Source organism: Festucalex cinctus, chromosome 17, assembly GCF_051991245.1.
Source record: "Festucalex cinctus isolate MCC-2025b chromosome 17, RoL_Fcin_1.0, whole genome shotgun sequence".
NCBI classification, from domain to species: Eukaryota; Metazoa; Chordata; class Actinopteri; order Syngnathiformes; family Syngnathidae; genus Festucalex; species Festucalex cinctus.
This window is the reverse complement of record NC_135427.1, coordinates 4,892,490-4,909,905: the sequence shown is the minus strand read 5'-3', so window position 1 is coordinate 4,909,905 and position 17,416 is coordinate 4,892,490. Positions and strand designations below refer to the sequence as shown.

The 17,416-nt window shown below is 42.6% G+C and overlaps 1 protein-coding gene across 5 annotated transcripts in view; it reads left to right on the top strand.

Moving 5' to 3' along the window:
• The window catches only part of cox10 (cytochrome c oxidase assembly factor heme A:farnesyltransferase COX10), a 116,843-nt gene that overhangs the window by 94,551 nt on the left and 4,876 nt on the right, over positions 1–17,416 (top strand). For 3 of the 5 annotated variants that reach the window (XM_077502756.1, XM_077502757.1, XM_077502759.1), the window contains 3 exons: positions 8,008–8,150; positions 8,775–9,102; positions 9,166–9,290. In XM_077502756.1, the coding sequence (XP_077358882.1) occupies positions 8,008–8,150; positions 8,775–9,102; positions 9,166–9,290 (596 nt within the window). The other 2 variants (XM_077502758.1, XM_077502760.1) reach the window with 2 other exon arrangements.

Genomic DNA, 17,416 nt, shown 5'->3' with positions numbered 1-17,416 from the left:
GATAGTTTGCATATCTTATCCCACACTGGCATGGGCCTTCTTTGGTTGCTCTGGCTTCCTCACAGATTCCAAAAACATACACGCTGTGTTCACTGGAGACTTAATTTATCCTGTATGAATGTGAGTATGAATTGTTTTTGTCGGTAGCTGCAAGTATGCGCCTTGTAAATGATTGGTGACTAGTCCAAGGTGTACCCCACGATTCAAAAGTTGAAGTAGCATTTGACTCATTACCCAATTCTCGTGCACCCTTTCTCGTTCAACTGTAGTGCTGGCGTGGCAACAAAAACAAACTCGAAAAATGGCCAACGTATGAATCATGACAACAAGGCGAGCCAGAAATCCATCCATTGACGAACAAAATCTCAACTCACCTTTTATTTATAAAACGCTTTAAGCATCAACCATTTTTATATACCTCAATTCTTTCTTGTATTATTGACATGCAATTCCACAGGGTACTAACAGTTGTGTTGTGTGAGCGAAGCCCCCCCCCCCCAGTGCTCGCCTCATGTTTGGATTCATTAGTACTTCTCTTTCCCCGACACCCTCCAAGAGGACACACTTTATCACTCCCGCCGCCGTCTGTTTACTGAGGCCGTCTGCATATTTTCCTCCCTTTTCTCTCCTTTCTGTGCTTTTCCCACCAGAGCATGTGGCCAATTAAGGGCTTGAGATTGATTGAGAAACGTGGAGGAGTGGAAAACATCCCAGAAAAGAATCGGTGGCGGTTGGGATGCTTTAAGGCACAGATAAGGAAAAAATGTTTCCAATGTACCCCTTTCACATGGAGATTGTGCAAAACTGACACATCAGAAACGTGTCGGGCGTTTTCCGCAAAACTCGGAACAAACAGACATATTGTCGCCGATATGCATGTGCCTTCATCTTCTGTTAAACTTCAGAGTCCTGTATTCATTTTTTTGATCGAGAATATCATTAAGTCCGGGTCCTTATGTATCAAAGCAGCCCCAAAACAAGATGCCGTTGTGGTTGCAAATGACGGCATATAAACGGCAAAAACAAGTAGAAGCAGTTTGCGTGTGTGTGTGTTTTTTGTCATGTGTACATAAAGCTTATCAAAACCACTTGGGAAAAATATGGCCGCTTAGGAAAAATATAGCTGTTTTTACTGGGCTTCTGTTGCATAAACATACCCACTAAAAATGATACGCTAGCGTGTTGACATAATCCAATTAAGTCTAATTGAAGATGATCGTGATGGAGAAATTGCGGGCCGTCGGCTGCTGACGCACTTGTTTCCTTTTAATGATCGCGCCGGGAACATACACTGCTGCGCTTTTAATCCCTGAGCGGCGATAAAAGTCCAATAAAAGGGACGAGCAGTGAGCAGTTAGCGCACATGTCGGACGGCTTCTCCACAGATGAATTAAACATGAGGAAAAAACGGCCGAGTTATTCATGAGGCAAGTGAGAAGAGCGCAAGATGCTGGTCAGCGTGATCAATATCCACAACGAATGCGGAGTGCATGGAAGCCATTCTGTCCATTTCCCGTGTTCCTTTGTTACCTCGCAGCTATTAGCATGGCTGCTAACGTCCGTGTTTTAGTGATACCTGAAAGTTCGTCATATTGTGATATCACCACGGTTGCAAATTTTCATTTGCTTCCAAGTACGATTTTGGTGCCCGCCAAAGAAAATATCTCCCATTTTAATCTGCCAAATGTTCTCTGTGGTTAAGTGTCCATAAAAATATTGATCGGCTCTCATTTTGTTAATGACAATAATAAAAGTGATGATTCAGCGTTGAAGGAGAGTTGTTAGACGAGCTGGGAAATACGGCCTTGAAATTAAATTTCACGTTTTTGAATAAAAATAAATCAGTTGTGATTTTATCACATTCATTTTTGTCCTTCGCTAAAGAAGAAGCAAATAGTAATGAAATTATTCAAAACAAGTTTTGATCTGTTTCATCATAACACTTGTGAGGTTTTCTTTGTTGACATTTACATGTTGAGAAATCACTGCTTTTGCAACATATAACGTGAAAATGATGTTTATAATGTCTCCTTCTGCACATATGCGGTCGACTGAGTCCTCGTTACCTCATTTCCTCAACGTCTCGAAAGGATGAAAGAGAGTGTCAGACGTTCAGAAGGCTAATCTCTACAAATATAGGTGAGCTGTGCCCTAATTTCAACTCCTAACTATCCATTTCCTGCATCCATTACGGCACACTTTGGGCTTCATTCTTCTTCTCCAAAGCCACTTATTGCTTGTTGTTTTCATGGCAATTCCAACATTATTCCGTGTTTTGGTTTGCGGGAGAAAATATACACACTCGCGGAACCCCATTCAAACGCATTTGATTGGTGGCAAGTTTATTTTGTATGAGTAACGCAGTGATAATGTTAACAATGGACATAAAAATTGTGATAGAGACTCCAGTGATGTAATAAATCGGAAAATATTTGAAAATTCAGCCCCTTAAAGACAGTTTCACTCAGCAACCCGGAATTTAATGGCAACGTCTATCATGAGTAGGCTCACAGAAAAGTCTCAAGAACCCATGGCTGAAAAGACACGGAAAATCCGTTATATTGGTTCGAGGCTGAAGTTGAAGCCGTATCGCCCGTTCTGACCCCGAATGCCGTAAAACAGGAACACACATCCTCGTATTTCTTCCATTTGCATGACTTGCACAAGGTCCTCATTGATGCATGTTAACACGATGCACGACCTCTCCTTCCTGTTGTTTGTTGACATACAGAATTTTGGAAACGTATCCGTAATCCTCACCACACGCACTTTCACACAAAACACGCACTGTATCTCCTTCGAGAAGTCTCCAGACGCCGACCTCGACACAGACGGAGCCAGTTCCTTGTTTTGACGGGAGCGCCGGCGGTTAAAACGCACCACACGTGTGGCGACCATCACAACAGCCCTGTAAAGTATCCCAGCATTCCAGAGCGTTCGGAATGTCCATCTTTTCCCACCACCTTCATCTTCCGTCTCTGTGACTTGTGCCGCAAGTGCCAGATGATGACTTTTCCATGTGGAACCAATGTCCTAAAAAGTTGTGACCAAAAGGGAAAGAATAAGGCAGGGTTATGAGGCAGTTATAGCATATACGGGACCTTTGGTTTGGATGAACTCGGAATAACGATGGCGATGTTTGACACAACAAAAACACCCCGCCAGAAAGAGCATCAAACATTCCAAACTACCGAAGAAAACATTTGGCATAAAGAAGCACAATTCAAGTCAGGCATTGTATGGGAAGGGGGGGGACATGAAAGAAGCCCTTCATGAATCCAACTGGCTCAAGTTTCCAACTGGTCACCCTACACACACAAACACACTACACACAAAGCCACAACACAGAAAACCATGTGCTCGATGTCGCGTCGGGATTGGCGCTGCTTCGTAAACGACAGAATTCCGGCCAATGAAAACTTAAAGGCTTCAGTAAAGAACCCTGAGGTCTTTTGAAAGACAAAAAGTGATAAACAATTATGTATCGTGACATCTTTAAAGATACAAGGCTTTGTATCTATCCCTGGATTACAAAGAGCCTTTAGAATCCAAAATTTCTTGAACAAAACGATCACAATTCAGTCCCTAAAGCCATTTTCAGCAACCCGGGTTAGAATCTGGGTCACAGCAGCAATTTGAAAAGTGCTCGTGGAACTTTCAGCCTGTCCTTTTTATCTTTAATGATCGCAACACTATGCTAGTAGTACCTACCGGGACACTATATGTATTCCTAGTTGAGCCAAAATGATGTGGAGTCTTTTCATTCTGGATGGTCCAAAATGGTTTCTACTCTCATACATCATCAAAAGGTGACAAAACATCACAATTGTTTGACAAAACAGATGACGCTAAAAGCAGTGGCGGATGGAAGGAGCAGAAAGCAGTCTGTGGTGAAAAGTAGACGCTGTAGAACTGACAAATATATGGGACCGGTCAGTTCCAGCACAAAAATATTTGAAATTGCCACATATGCATGTCATTCTGATGTAAAATATGTGCCTTGGCTGACAAAAGGTTGGGAATGTACTCAACAGACGGGCGAAGCTAAACTATGAGAAATTTGAGTTTTTTTGTCCATGCATGTGGGCGGAGCACTGTGCGCGGATTGGCGGGGGGGGGGACATATTCCAGCGTTTGAACATGGAAAAGGACATAAAAATCCAAATATAGTTGAGCTTCCAGACGGTTTGTACGGCAGAGCGATCACGATGAAAGGATGCTCCAGGAGAAGAAACGGAACTGTGCAAAAAGAAACATGCCTCTTCAGTTATAACGTGAGCGAGTAGGAATATTTCAAGATTTTTTTTTTTTTATGATGCGGTTTTCTTGTCATTCCTAAAGTTTAAAAGTCAATTGGGTTCAATTTAGAGGGAGACGCCGATTCCCGGCAACGTAAAGTGGATTTATAGCAGGGTGAGAAGTACACAGCCGGATTAGGTTATGGGTTATGATTAGGTCAATGGGACATTATTCCTCCCGTGAAGCCATAAACGTCTGACGGAGCGGAGAGAAGTCTTCACCAGGAATTGTCTCTTAATGTCTGCTTTTGCAATCATTGATTCACCGGGGCCGGACTGGGATTTCTTTGGCCCTTTTGACGGACACAACTTGCTGAACTTGATCCTTTGCAGATTTTCCATTGAATCTCGAGTGTCTGGATAAATATTTCAGATGACCAAATAATTGATTGATTGGGTTACAAAAAGAAGGTCTCCCGGGCGGACATGACTTGAACAGGTCAGGTGGAAGTCACAGCCCAATTTGCAGGTTGACTCCTTGTGATTGTGGTCCACCATTCACGTTAACATAAATGCTTCAATCACGGTTTCAACAAAGAAAATTTGAAACTGGGGTTTCCGTGGCACAAAAGGGTTTCAAATAAGGGTTTCAAGACAGACTCATGTTTTGAATCAGGATTTTAAGCCTGTTAGGGTTTCAAAGTAGTGCACCCCTCTTCCGGGAGTAATGAGACTGCGCAAAGACAACGTAGGATTTACGAGAGGGAGGCAAGCGCGACTGAGCGAGGCCTATTTGCTCTCACCTAGGCGGAAAGCTACCGCCGCCGCACTTGGGAGATTTACGACAGGGGTGACACGACCTATTATTCCCAGTTGCTGCTGGGAAGTGGTCCTTTTTGAGCGTACACATTTTTGTTTATGACGCAGCAAAGCCAAGCTCTGCGTGTGGACCCACAAACCAAAGACCATAGACAAACTTACCTCCTGTGTCAAAGCAGACTTTAAGGCCTTTTGGGAGTCCACAAGGCCCACTCATTGGGGCTTGGATGAGGCCTCGGGTGAAAGGGGCTTTCCCGATGTGATGGATGAGCCGTGACCAATTACAAGTTTAGCCTCTGAGATAGCGCATAAACATTGGTAAACGTCAGGGGCCCGAGAATACCTGCTGTCCATCGAGAGGGGCTTGGCGTCATCCTGGCAGCTGAGGGTTCATTGGCTTCAAAATATCCATGTGGACTGTGTTGACAGGATCCAGATTTGCTGGTTTTTGTGCCCCAGTAGCCTAATGGATGACAGCGATTGTGGGTTTGAGTCCCATCTGGGGCTTTTCATCAGTCTAGAATATTTTATGAATTTGTTGTCTTTAGGTTAGTATGTTGAATCAATGTTGGGTCGTGGTTCAAATTTAGGATTACTCTATTCAACCTTTTCAAACTCAACTCAAATACGGTTTCAAGTCAATGTTAGGATTTAAGGTTAGGGTTTTCTAGGCAGCTTAGAGGTTAATGTAACGTAATGTAACAGTTTCAGACTATGGTTTCAAGCCTGGTTTAAGGGTTTCAAGTCAGTCAGGAATTCAAAGTAAGATTCCAAGACTACATTAAGATTTAAAAGCAGCCCTCAATTTTTAAGCCATTATTATAAATTACCCTGAAAAATGCTGCAGGCAGAATCGGATGCGACCAGGAAGTAGACAGCGCCAGCTGCATATGGTGGACATATGTCCCGAAGAAGACTTTTAAAAAGTTTCTTCTTCATTTGGGGCCGGGCCACGACATGTGTTCCTAGCCCCTCGCACGGTCCACGCTCGACTAGCAACAGGGCGCCAGCCGAAGGCTCTTTAGGCAACAAGAGTGTCGCCCTTGAAAATCAATTACAAACAGGACAACGCCGGCACATCTGTTTCTGTTCGAGAGTTATGTGGCACTGTCTAATTCCTACTCCGCCGCCATACCGACGCTCGTTCCTCTGGGATTAGAGATGGCACTGCAAGCCCGTGGGACCGCTTGTAAATCAGGGCGGGTGAAATGGGGCAATGACAGACACAAGCAGGGGGGGGAGTCTGTTATTCCATGAAGCCGTTTTATTGGAGTGGTGGGGAGGGCGGTCTCATTACAGGTACTCAGTGATTTGACCAGTGGACATGCTGTTAAGATTGAGTTGAGTGTGAAAGTGGAAGTATATGAATGTGGAGCATGAGTTTCAAATTTCAGTTTCAAGTCAACCAGGATCCCTTAACTCAGCGTCGTGGGTTCAAGACCCATGTTGGACATTGTGTCTTATGCAGTAAAGTTTGTGTACAGGTGATCAGATATTGGTGTCTTGGGGGAATAGAGTCCATATTATTGTGTGTTTGTGATCATGAGGCAGAGTGTTAATTAGATGACGTATACACGTATTATGTAATCAGGTATTGTCTTTGCTGAAGATGATTTTTGTACATTCTTGTATGTTTGTCATCACAAGGGCAGTCTGATGTGTTGGTTAGGTAAAAGTGTGTAGTGGATACTGCATTTTTTTTTTAAATCTTAAAATGAATATTTATAAAATGTATTCCCTTTTTTTTCCAGAAATAAACCAAAATGAAAACTAAACCTGCTTTGTTTTGACAAACCATATGCCCACTCGTCATTCATGCCGTGGTTCGTTTGTGTGGATGTTTATGGCCATCAGTGAAAGTGTTAACAAAAATGGGGCTGGGGGCATGCTGTATCAAGTAGGGTATTTACAACAATTTTATTTGTAAATAATTTATATATTTTCTTTAAAAAAAAATACGTTGTATTTCACGTTTTTGTATGTTTTAAATTATTTTTACGATGTTGGTCACGTGACGTCCTGTGCCCCGGAAATAGTCGTCACTGCCACATCCCGAGGTCAAAATGGCGTCCCACTGCATGTGAAGGAGACCAAGAAGAAAACCTGCCTTTATTGACCAAAGAACATGTATAAGACGCAATGTAGTCGGCTAACAGGTAACGGCTCTCGAACGCGGACTGCACGGCTGCATGTTGCTCCTTGTTCTTGTTTTCTCGCGGACGCTTAAAAACAACGAGCGCGAGGACGCCGGCTAGGTAGCTAAGCTAGGCGTGTACAGTTACCCAATGAAGAATGTTTTGCTAGGCTCTGACTTGACCTTCATGATGAGGTCGTCCTATTCTGCAGGGACTGATATTATTAAATAAAAACTGGTCTGTATCAGTGACAGGGTCCTACTGCTGTTTGTCGTTGATAAGTAGCGCTAAGTAAGCTAACGTAGGCTTTTCTGCTTTTTTCCAGCTACAATTTGACTAGCCATATTCAATTTCTACTCTGTGGTATATTTGGCTTTAGCACAACACAGAGAACCATATCACATGCATGCAAGGAGATGTGTCGATGTGAAAGCAAACGGTACTGTCAGTACTTCTTGAGCTGGGTGGTTGTGGTCAGTACCCAGAAGCAGAATAAGATCCCTTTAACAACTAGTTACCGTTTTATATTCGGTTATAAAATAAAAACAATACAAAATCTAATGTTAATGCCATTATTTAAAATAAGTGTCCCCTCCCCTTCTATGAATTTAATTCTCCATTTCCCACGAACTTGCATCAACTTACACAGAAATAGAAACATTTTTTTTCCTCACAGAATTGATAATATGAAAAATGTTTTTACGTACGCCGCAACATAATAGTTTAAAAAGATTGTCCCTACAAATAAACCCATAGCACAAGAGCTATTACACAGTTTTTGTTTTGTTTTGTGTTGGTTTTTTTTTGTCCTGTAGGTTTGTTTGGTGTAAGCGTAAAGCAGAAACTGGTGGGATGCGCTCCGCAATGCAAGCAGACAGCTCGCAGCCTCGTTCTGCTGCACAGAAGACATCCGTCACACTGGATGACCTATCAGCACCTCAACTTCCTTAAACGCCAGGTAACTCTTACACGAGGCTTGATTATTAGTTTTGTATGCATGCGTGTATGTATTATTATTATTTTTTTTTAAACACAGCTCATTATTGCTTTACTTGTTTTATCACCTTTTATTATTTTTTCATTCTATATGTTTTTCTTACAGTAATTAGATGTTTATTTTTATCTTTTTGTTATTTAATTTTAGGGATAGACGATTATCGGCCGGGCTGATTATTAGTGATGATATTTGGCTTTTTGACAAATATCAGCATTAGCCTTTTTATGAATCTGAAGGCCGATAAAGGTGATATCTCACTGAGTGCTGAATGCTTGCGAACGTAGCAAATTTAGGGTTTTCATGAGGATTTGTGAGATTTTCACAAATATTTTTTACTTGTCGCGAAGAATTTTCAAACCTATTCAGATAAATTTTCATTGTTTGCAAAGATCGTTTGAAACCTTTTACGAACCCTGTCAAAAATTATCTTTTTGCTTTATTTTTTGATTATTTGTGGATGTATTTTATATTTCATTTCATATAATTTCACGTTTGTTTACTCAATTCAACTTTTGTCTATATGTTGTTGATTAAAGAAAGATTAAATATAAATATTGATGGATTTTTCTTCCTTGTTCCTGTCAGTATGTGTCAAAGAACCTGGGTGAGCTTCAGCAGCGTGCCGTCCCCAAGCAGGCGGCAGCGATTGCCGACATGGACGAGAATGACGGCGATGAGAGGCAGGTCCAGAGAATTCCGACCATCAAACCCACAGCGGAGAAATTATCCTCCACCACGGAGGTGGCTCGGGAAACATCCAGAACTGTGACCATGCCAGACGAAACGCCCCACATGATGGTGGAGACGGACGAGGTCCGAGAGGCGCGTCTGGACCGACAGTGGAAGCAGCTGAAAGTGGAAACGGCTGACCTGCCCGACATCTATGCCCGACTCGCCAAATTCAAACTCACATGTAAGAACGTGCAGAAATGAATGTTCACCACCACATGCAACGTCAACTCGCTGTCCATTTCAGCGCTTGTCGTCACGACGGCGGCTGCTGGTTATGCCATGGCGCCGGTTCCTTTTGATCCTGCCATCTTTTTGGCAACATGCCTGGGGACAGGACTGGCATCATGTGCCGCCAATTCAATTAACCAGGTGAGCTTGTGTATTGTTTTGGTGCTATGTACGTACATACAGTTGACACAGTTCCACAAATGAAAATGTTTCTTCGGTCAATATGGGCACTCGCATCTAGCAACTGTGATGAGAATGTATTTTTCGAAAATACATTTCCTTGAACATGACACACAAGATTAATTCAAATAGAACTCTTTTTAAGAGTAACAGTTTGTAATTACTGACATTTTAACATCCAGTTGCACGTTTTTCTGTCTAGACTTTTTTTTTTTTTTTTAACTCATTCACTCCCAGGACACTTTTCTTTTGTTTTACTGGATTTTGACTGATTTTGCAAGGCCAAGAATATTGTGTCCTATTGCTATAGAAAACATGGAATCTACCAAAAGAAAGATTAGAGCCTCTTCTTTCATCGGGAAAAAAAAAAATCATATATCTATCTTTTTCCATTTTGCATCAATTAGCATTAGAATACGGCTGTTTCATCATTATTCACAAATCTGTTTAAAATAGTGGGGAAAAGAGCTTTTTGATCTCTTATACTCTGCTGCCAACTGCTGGCCGATTTTGTAATAACTACCATTACTTCAAGCATTCTCAGAGGCTGCATCAAAGCCAAAACATATAAACACATCTTTGGGAGCATGGTAATATTTAAAATAGAACGCATTTATACTTTTTTGGGAGTAAATGAGTTAAAGGTGTATTCAAGGATCTTTGGTCGCCGTGTCTTCCAGGTGGGTCATCTTAACGTTTGGTTCTCGATCCCGTCAATCAATCTGCCGTAACGACGTTGTAGCTTCCCCTACCACACCGCATACTTAGTGAGCCGGTTAAAGAGACTGATGATGATAAGCTTGCACATTCGGTGCTGGTGCTCAACTTTTTACATTTTGTCAAGATGTTTTGTCTTTGGAAGGCATTTAAAAAAAATATTCATGTTTATTTTTTCCCTCACACCATGGGCAAACGTAGCTATCAAGAATCCGTCTGTAATGCTTTTGCGAGGCCACAGAGCTTCTCTGTTCCTGCGTGGAAAGAATCTTGCAGGTCTGGTGTGGAGCCCCCACATGAGCGCATTTGGCCGCTGCAGGTGTTCCGGCCGTCGTCACCTTGCAGTCTGGCCACCGCGCCAGATAATTGGATAATTGAGTTAGACCAGAGTTTCAAGCTGGTGTCTAATAGCCCCCCCGGTCGTAGACGTGTAAGGGCACCCCCGCCGCGTAATTCCAAACCGCGTCGGCCTCGCCGTGTTTGCTTTGCTGCGCGTTGGAGCGGGCTCGTCTTGTGTCATTTCTGTTTTCATGTTTTCTTTTGTGTCTGAGCGTCGTCTCCCGCCGAGAAGCTGGCACGCACGAGTGAGCCCACCGCAATACCCCCCACCACCTCTGCATGGCCACTTTAAACTGTGTCCTGTTCAGGCATGCATTATTTACCCTCCTGCTTGTTTGCATTTTGGGTAGGGCGGGCCCTCATCTTGATTGGGAGTCGTTTATTTAGAGCAGTTTTTGGATTTCATTTTCCAAAATGAAGGTCTTGATATTCCTTCACAGCAAAAATTTCTTATTCTCATCTAATGCTGGTCAAAATATTATACACATTAACTACTTTGTATGAAGCGGTGTCATTGCAAGTGTTCGTAAAGGCAGATTTTTTTTTTTTTTTTTAAGGATCTCGACGATTGAGTGTACCCAATGCTGCAGCATCTTTAACAATGCACGACAATGACAGCTCGTATTATCGTCCCCAACTTGGTCGTCGTCATGTAATGACACCATTTCATCTCGAAAGTGGCCGCCATTATCGCCAATGGCATTTGTTACCGTAAAAGAGTGTCGCCGTGGCAACCGGAACCTGTTGCGTCTACTTTCGGGACCAACAAAGCAACGGGCAATCAGTCGCCGGTTTAAAAAATTTCTCACAATGGCCTCCAGAATGTAATTACCACATTGTAGTGTGTTGTTGCTTGAAGCGGCGGCCATCTTGTCTTATGGCTTAAAGCTAAGAGGAGGGGGTGGGGGGTGGGTTTAAGCTTGAAAAGGTCAAGAACATGTAACGGCTGTCTCAATTCCAAGGCGTTGGCTTCCTAGCACAGATGCCGCGCTTAAGATGTCGTTTTGATCGAGCTTAGCTAAAACAAAAGAGCGCGTTGATCTTTGACTCGAGCGCCTTTGATGCTCGCAGCTTCATTGAGGACGCATGGAGAGTCCTTTTATTTTTGTTTTAATTGCCGCGCAAAAAGAGGACTCCTCGACGGACTCCCTCCCATCACGGATGAATCTTTAACGAGGCCACCTTGTTTTTAGGCTTAATTTATTTAAAGCCTTCTTGTCTTGTGTCCATTTGAACTGTACAAATCTCCCGCAGCCTCAGATGGCAGACAGATGCTTTGCTCTGATAAAGACAAAAAAAAAATGCATCTGACTGGTAAGTGCCCACAGCAAGGAAACAGGTTAGCTGAATTAGCATACGAGCGAGTCCACTGCTGCTAATTGGACCACATGGGCAAGATGTTAATGAATTATACGATTTAAATGTTTGAAAATAAATAAATAAAAATTAACATCCACACACTGGAACCAGTGCAGCCTAGCAAAGTGATACGAAAAATATCATGTGGGGAATAAATAAATGCAATTTCATGGAACGAAATAACAAATATTAGAAATTAGGTTGTAAATAGGTTTTGTGATGTGCCTGTCTATGGAGGACAAAAAAATTAAAAATAAATAAATGACTAAAAGTGAAAATAACGGATATAAAAATATAATATAGATATAAAATAATAATTTAATATAAATATATAATATAAATGTTATATATATATATATATGAAGTAAAAATAAATACAAAAATAAACAAGATTTAAAAATATAAAAATAAATCTAATTAAATAACAATTTTCATTTTTTATATTTATTGTATCCATTTTTAATTGTCACTTTGTCATGTATTTATTTTCAATTTTGGCAGTTCCCGTCAAGAATCGCGTCTCTTCCTCAAAAACAAATGTTATGTCGCTGAAGATGACCTCAACGTGTCATTATTTCCTGGCGCGGGCTTGTCAGGGCAAACGCGTCACCAGCGTGTAACTCGCCTTGCACTGAAACGCTTTACAGACAGCTGGAGGCCCCGCGTGCCGCCTCGGCATTTGGCCTTTTAGTTGAGGACAAAACACTATGATTGCGGGCCTCAGGTCTGAAATGCCGACACAAGCCAGACTTGAGTCAGAAAGGGGGAACCGCCCAGCTGAACGACGCTTGACATCGGCGAACCTTTGCCGCTGTTTTTGGCAACAGCTGAGTAAATGTCCATAAACAAAGCGGGACGCGTCGTGATGCGTTTGTTGCCTTTGCTGTCTTTTCAGCGGGTAATGAAAGAAAGGAGGTGACGTTTGACGGATTGCCGTCATGTTTTACTGCTTGTGTCAGCCTTTTGAGCTGGCATTGTGTAGTCCTAGGTTGTTTTGATGTTTTACGTTTTTAGTCACAGAAAAATGCTTTTCTTGTCATTAGGCTAGGCAATGTGCCAATTATGCAAAAACAAAAGCACTGAGCTAAAGCTCCTTTATGGTTTGAAAGTTATGCACATGTATGTTTGATTTTTACCGTAGATAAAGGATGATTTTTTATGCAAGGCTGATATTTAGGTCATCTTGATTTTGATGTATGCATTTGCGTACAGTTGAAATTCAACTTTGTCCCCGCTCCATTTGAAGGCAGTCCGGCCTAAGGGAAGTGGCGGCGCTAAAACGTGTGAATAATTGACCAAAGTAGACCTGCTAGTGCAAGTGATGCCCGCGAGACAACGGCGCACGCTCATTTCGAGCGTCTCACTGCTGGAAATCAAAAGTGCGTCGCACCCAAGTCACCTCGTCTGTGTGTTCGCCACGCTCTATTTATACAATTAGCCCTTGTTCTCTTTTTGCATTATGCTTTTAATTTTCACCCCATCTCCTGTGCAAAAATAACCTGGCACATTTTGAGGTTTTTTATTTATTTTTTTATTTTTTATTTATTTTTTTTAATAAAACCCATTTGGATACAACTCATGGGTCATTTGCCTGCCTACATGCCTCCATCGCCACACACGTCAGTGATTTTTTTTTTTAACACATACTGTTTGGGTATTCTAGTAGAGGCTGCCTTCCATTCATTGTACTCCCACTCAGCTTTAATCACCAGTGGGTGTGGAACGCTTTCTTTGTGTAACTTAACCGGATTCTGAGGATGTAGTTGTTACACTGCGCGTTTTTGTGCTGAGATCGTACTGTAAGTTGTGGTCTCTCGCACGCATGATACTGCTCGCGTGCGCCCATTATCGCTTGAATGTTGCTCTGTAATTAGTGATGGAGTGGGCAGAGGAAGCCCCTTCAACTGTAATAATAGCGGCTCTTCAGCCGCCTGCTGCTGTGTGGCTTTAGTTAAAAGCAGCGGGTTGACTGATACACCAAGATACAGATATTTTGTCCTCGACCCATTTCGCATTAGGACAATAATTTTTTTTTTTTTTCCTTAACGCACCCTTCGGATCAAGCCAATAAAATCCCTGGAAATATGACACGGTTGCTACGGGCCCAGGCAGCTTCTCCGACCTCCCGACCGCCGCCGTTAGCGACTGCAACGCTCCGATTGGCATAAAGGCGTTTGGCAGCGGTTCAGCTGGCGCGGCTCTCGATTAAGAGCAAGAAGTACGGGACAAGGCGACGGGCTTGAATCTCATCACGTTAGTCAGACAGCCCTGCTGATGATCGCTTGCTTAACTGGTGAAAATACAGTTGGGAGGATGAAGATTTTGTAGGGAAAAAAAAAGTGGCTAAAATTAGAACATTAGACTTGGGTTTTTTTTCACCGTTTGATCAAGGGAGGCTTTGTTTTATATGCAGTCAATCACATAAAGGAAAGTTTTTTTGGAGTGAGGCTTAAAATAATAGAACTTCTATTTTTGTGTTATGTTGACGACCACGGGGAATAAATTATGTCGCAGTTTGTTACGCGTACCGAGCGTGTCTTCTCATTACTTTTGTCAGTTCTATTGCACTATGAATAGTCCTTGTATTGTGTATGACATGCAAACTTGAATTTCAACTTATCCATTTCTGTTTTTCTGTTGGAGAAAAAAAAAAAATCTGTCTGCCCAGACTATGGACATGACAATTGGGGGTATTGTTGCTAGCATCAAGTTGACGTTGGTGAAAGTGCGAGTGCAAGATCACATTTTCGACCTGGTTGCTGGTAGTTCCACTCATGGCGATCTCTTATGCTAATGATTAGGGATGCTCCGATCAGGGTTTTATGCTGCCGATACCGATACCGATCATCAATGAGTAAGATCGGCCGATACCGATCACATTCATCATCGATATTGTTTTTTCCTCAATGTATTTATGGTGAGTGCCATTGGCTATATTAAATTAAAAAAAAAAAAAAACAACCACCATATAATCACCTTAATTTTAGACAAAAACATTTTCAACAACAGTTTGAATTTTTGCACAAATTCGTCAGCCGTTAATACATTTCTGTCTGAACACCTCATGGCCCGATGGGCGAATGACGAGGACGCTCTTATATATCTGTGTACACACTTAGATTAGACACAAGCGAGGGGGAGGGGCGAGGGGAGGGTGAGGAAGTTGCCGCCACACTGTGCCCTCAAATTGTTCTCTCAGGCAGGCTGCGAAGTAAAAGGCTTTGATCAAATATTCCGATCACGTACTTTTTCACGAATATCGGCCAATTTATGATCGGTGGTCGATCGATCAGAGCATCCCTACTAATGATACTTACAAATTTGTCAAATATTTTACTATGGAGTTTGTCTGTGGTTTATTTACTGACATTTGAGCGGCAGAATTTAAGGATTGTCATTTTTTTTTAAGGACAGTTGTGACATTTTTAAGAATTCGTGGCCACCCGGTATCTAGCCCTCTAAAATGCAAGAGTAAACGGCTGGAAACTTTATTAGGTTATGATCGTGACAAATCTTAAATCATAACTTGTGATATTCCGTCAAAATACAAACAGCACCCTTGACAGAATTACTCAGCTCAGTTCTTTGGCAGTCTCGTGATTTGGACTATTACTGGGCTGGATTTGTGGAACGTGGTCTGGCATGGTTTTGCGGCACACTCGACATTTGTTACTGCTGATGCGCTCGCTTTTTTTTCTCACTCCAGTCCAAACAGGTGGGTCATGCCAAAAGACCAAATTCCTTCGCCTCTCTTGAGTTCTCCGGTCTCAGCCTGGCAAACACGGGCGTTTCCGATTTTGGACCCGTATGGCATCACCAACACTTCGGATCACACGGTTGAAGAATGCGTGTGTTTAATGCAAAAATAAACCTCGCTGCTAACTACGCAGGTGTATGTGATGTGCGGTATGAAAGGCTCTTATCAACTGTCTCGGGTGCAGCTGAGTGTTTGGATGTTCCATATGCAGCTGCATCTCTCTGGTCGGATGTCAGAGAGGATTGCAAACATGAAATGCCTCACGGACGGCTCCTTTTAAATATGAACAAGACAGAGTAAAGGAATGCTGATGGCTTTTATCAAAAAAAATCTGCTTTAAACTGGTAGGGCGGACTAGAGTCGAGGGTGTTGCCACTCAAAATCGTGACAGGCAGTTTTTCCACCTGTGGAATTACTTTTATACTGCGCTAGACCGTCCAGTGATTTAACGGACCAGACACAAGGAGATGGTGCAAAGTCTAGGTCCCGTCAGCGTGTCCACCGGGTGGGGACAGCGAGCATTTAGTTTCCCAGCGGCAACTCCAAATGAGCTGTCAAGCGTTTGTCAAAAATGATTCTTGTCGAGGCGACACTTCCACTCTGGTGGGACGGCTACGAGTGACACGGGCGTCACACGCTTGGCAAGAGGCGGAACAATCGCAAAAATTCATGTCGTAGTGAAAGCAGGATGAGGTGCAGTCTCCTCCGTTATTGTCTGAACATTTTGCATAGGAATTATTTTTGAATTGAAACTTTTGAATGAATGTTTGTTGGGTTTATTACATTAAAATCAATTAAAATCTTAATCGTCCTGAATGACTGAAAAAAATTGAGATTTTATTATTCGGCCATATCTTAAATCTCTCCTGCAGTATATGACTGGGTCTTGCAAGGGTTATGTTTGGGTCATGACCGTGTGGTCAAGTGTCTGTTTTGAACTGATGTAACTAACTAGCATCTAGTTTCAACCGGTAAGACGCTATGTGATGTCAGGAATCTTTAATCTCTTTATCTGGTCAGCAGCCAATCAGATAATTCCGTGTCAGTCCTGTTACCCACATGTCTAGCCACAGCCAATCAGATCGATTCGCTGTCTATATGAGCCTGACTTAGAAGTGTGTGTTTTTGTCGGATTATTTTCCTCTGTTCCCCTGTGCAACTCCACAGCCCAAGTTAGCTTAGCGTCTCGTGATTCTTGATACATTCTCGTTGTTTCTCGTCTCGTCAAGTTTGTTCCACACCTCTCGATGTTATGCGAACAGAGAGTTGAAATCTTGTTTGTGTCTGCGTTTCTGGGATCCAAATCCAGAACATAACAATATATACGCAGATCTGTTTGATCACCCAAACATTTTCATTCAAACAGCAGTGCTCTTTCAAAATCACCTCCACGCAACCTTGTTCCCCGCCGTTTGCGTCGAGTGTCTGTTTAGCTTCATCGTGTTCTCGCCAGCCAGAACCATTGAAGCGACTTGTGACGAGAGCTTAATCTGAGTAAATCTCTCTGGTGCTTGTTTGCGGAGCGGCCCATCAGAGGGCCGACTCTCAGTCGAAGCCTTGAACGAGGCTCTTTGAGAAGCGGCGCCGCTTTCCTCCAGTAGATTTGGCTCAGCAAACAGGTGATGTCCTGACAAGCGTCGACGCTGTCCCGTTGGCGTGTTTACTGTCGGCCCCAACACCTGCGCTTGCTTCAAACGAGTCGAGAGGCACGCCGTGTTTGGACTGGCGGATGTTTCTGGGAGGCAAAGCCTTCCAGCTGCTTGGCTGTGTGTATGTTTTCTTGCACGCACACACACACGCTAGTATATAATGGACGCAATGACATTGTTATGAACAAATTAAGTTTTAAGGTAATAAAGGTTAATAATCATCCAGTCTTGACGAGTTTTTGTGATTTCTTTGCCATCGTTGACTT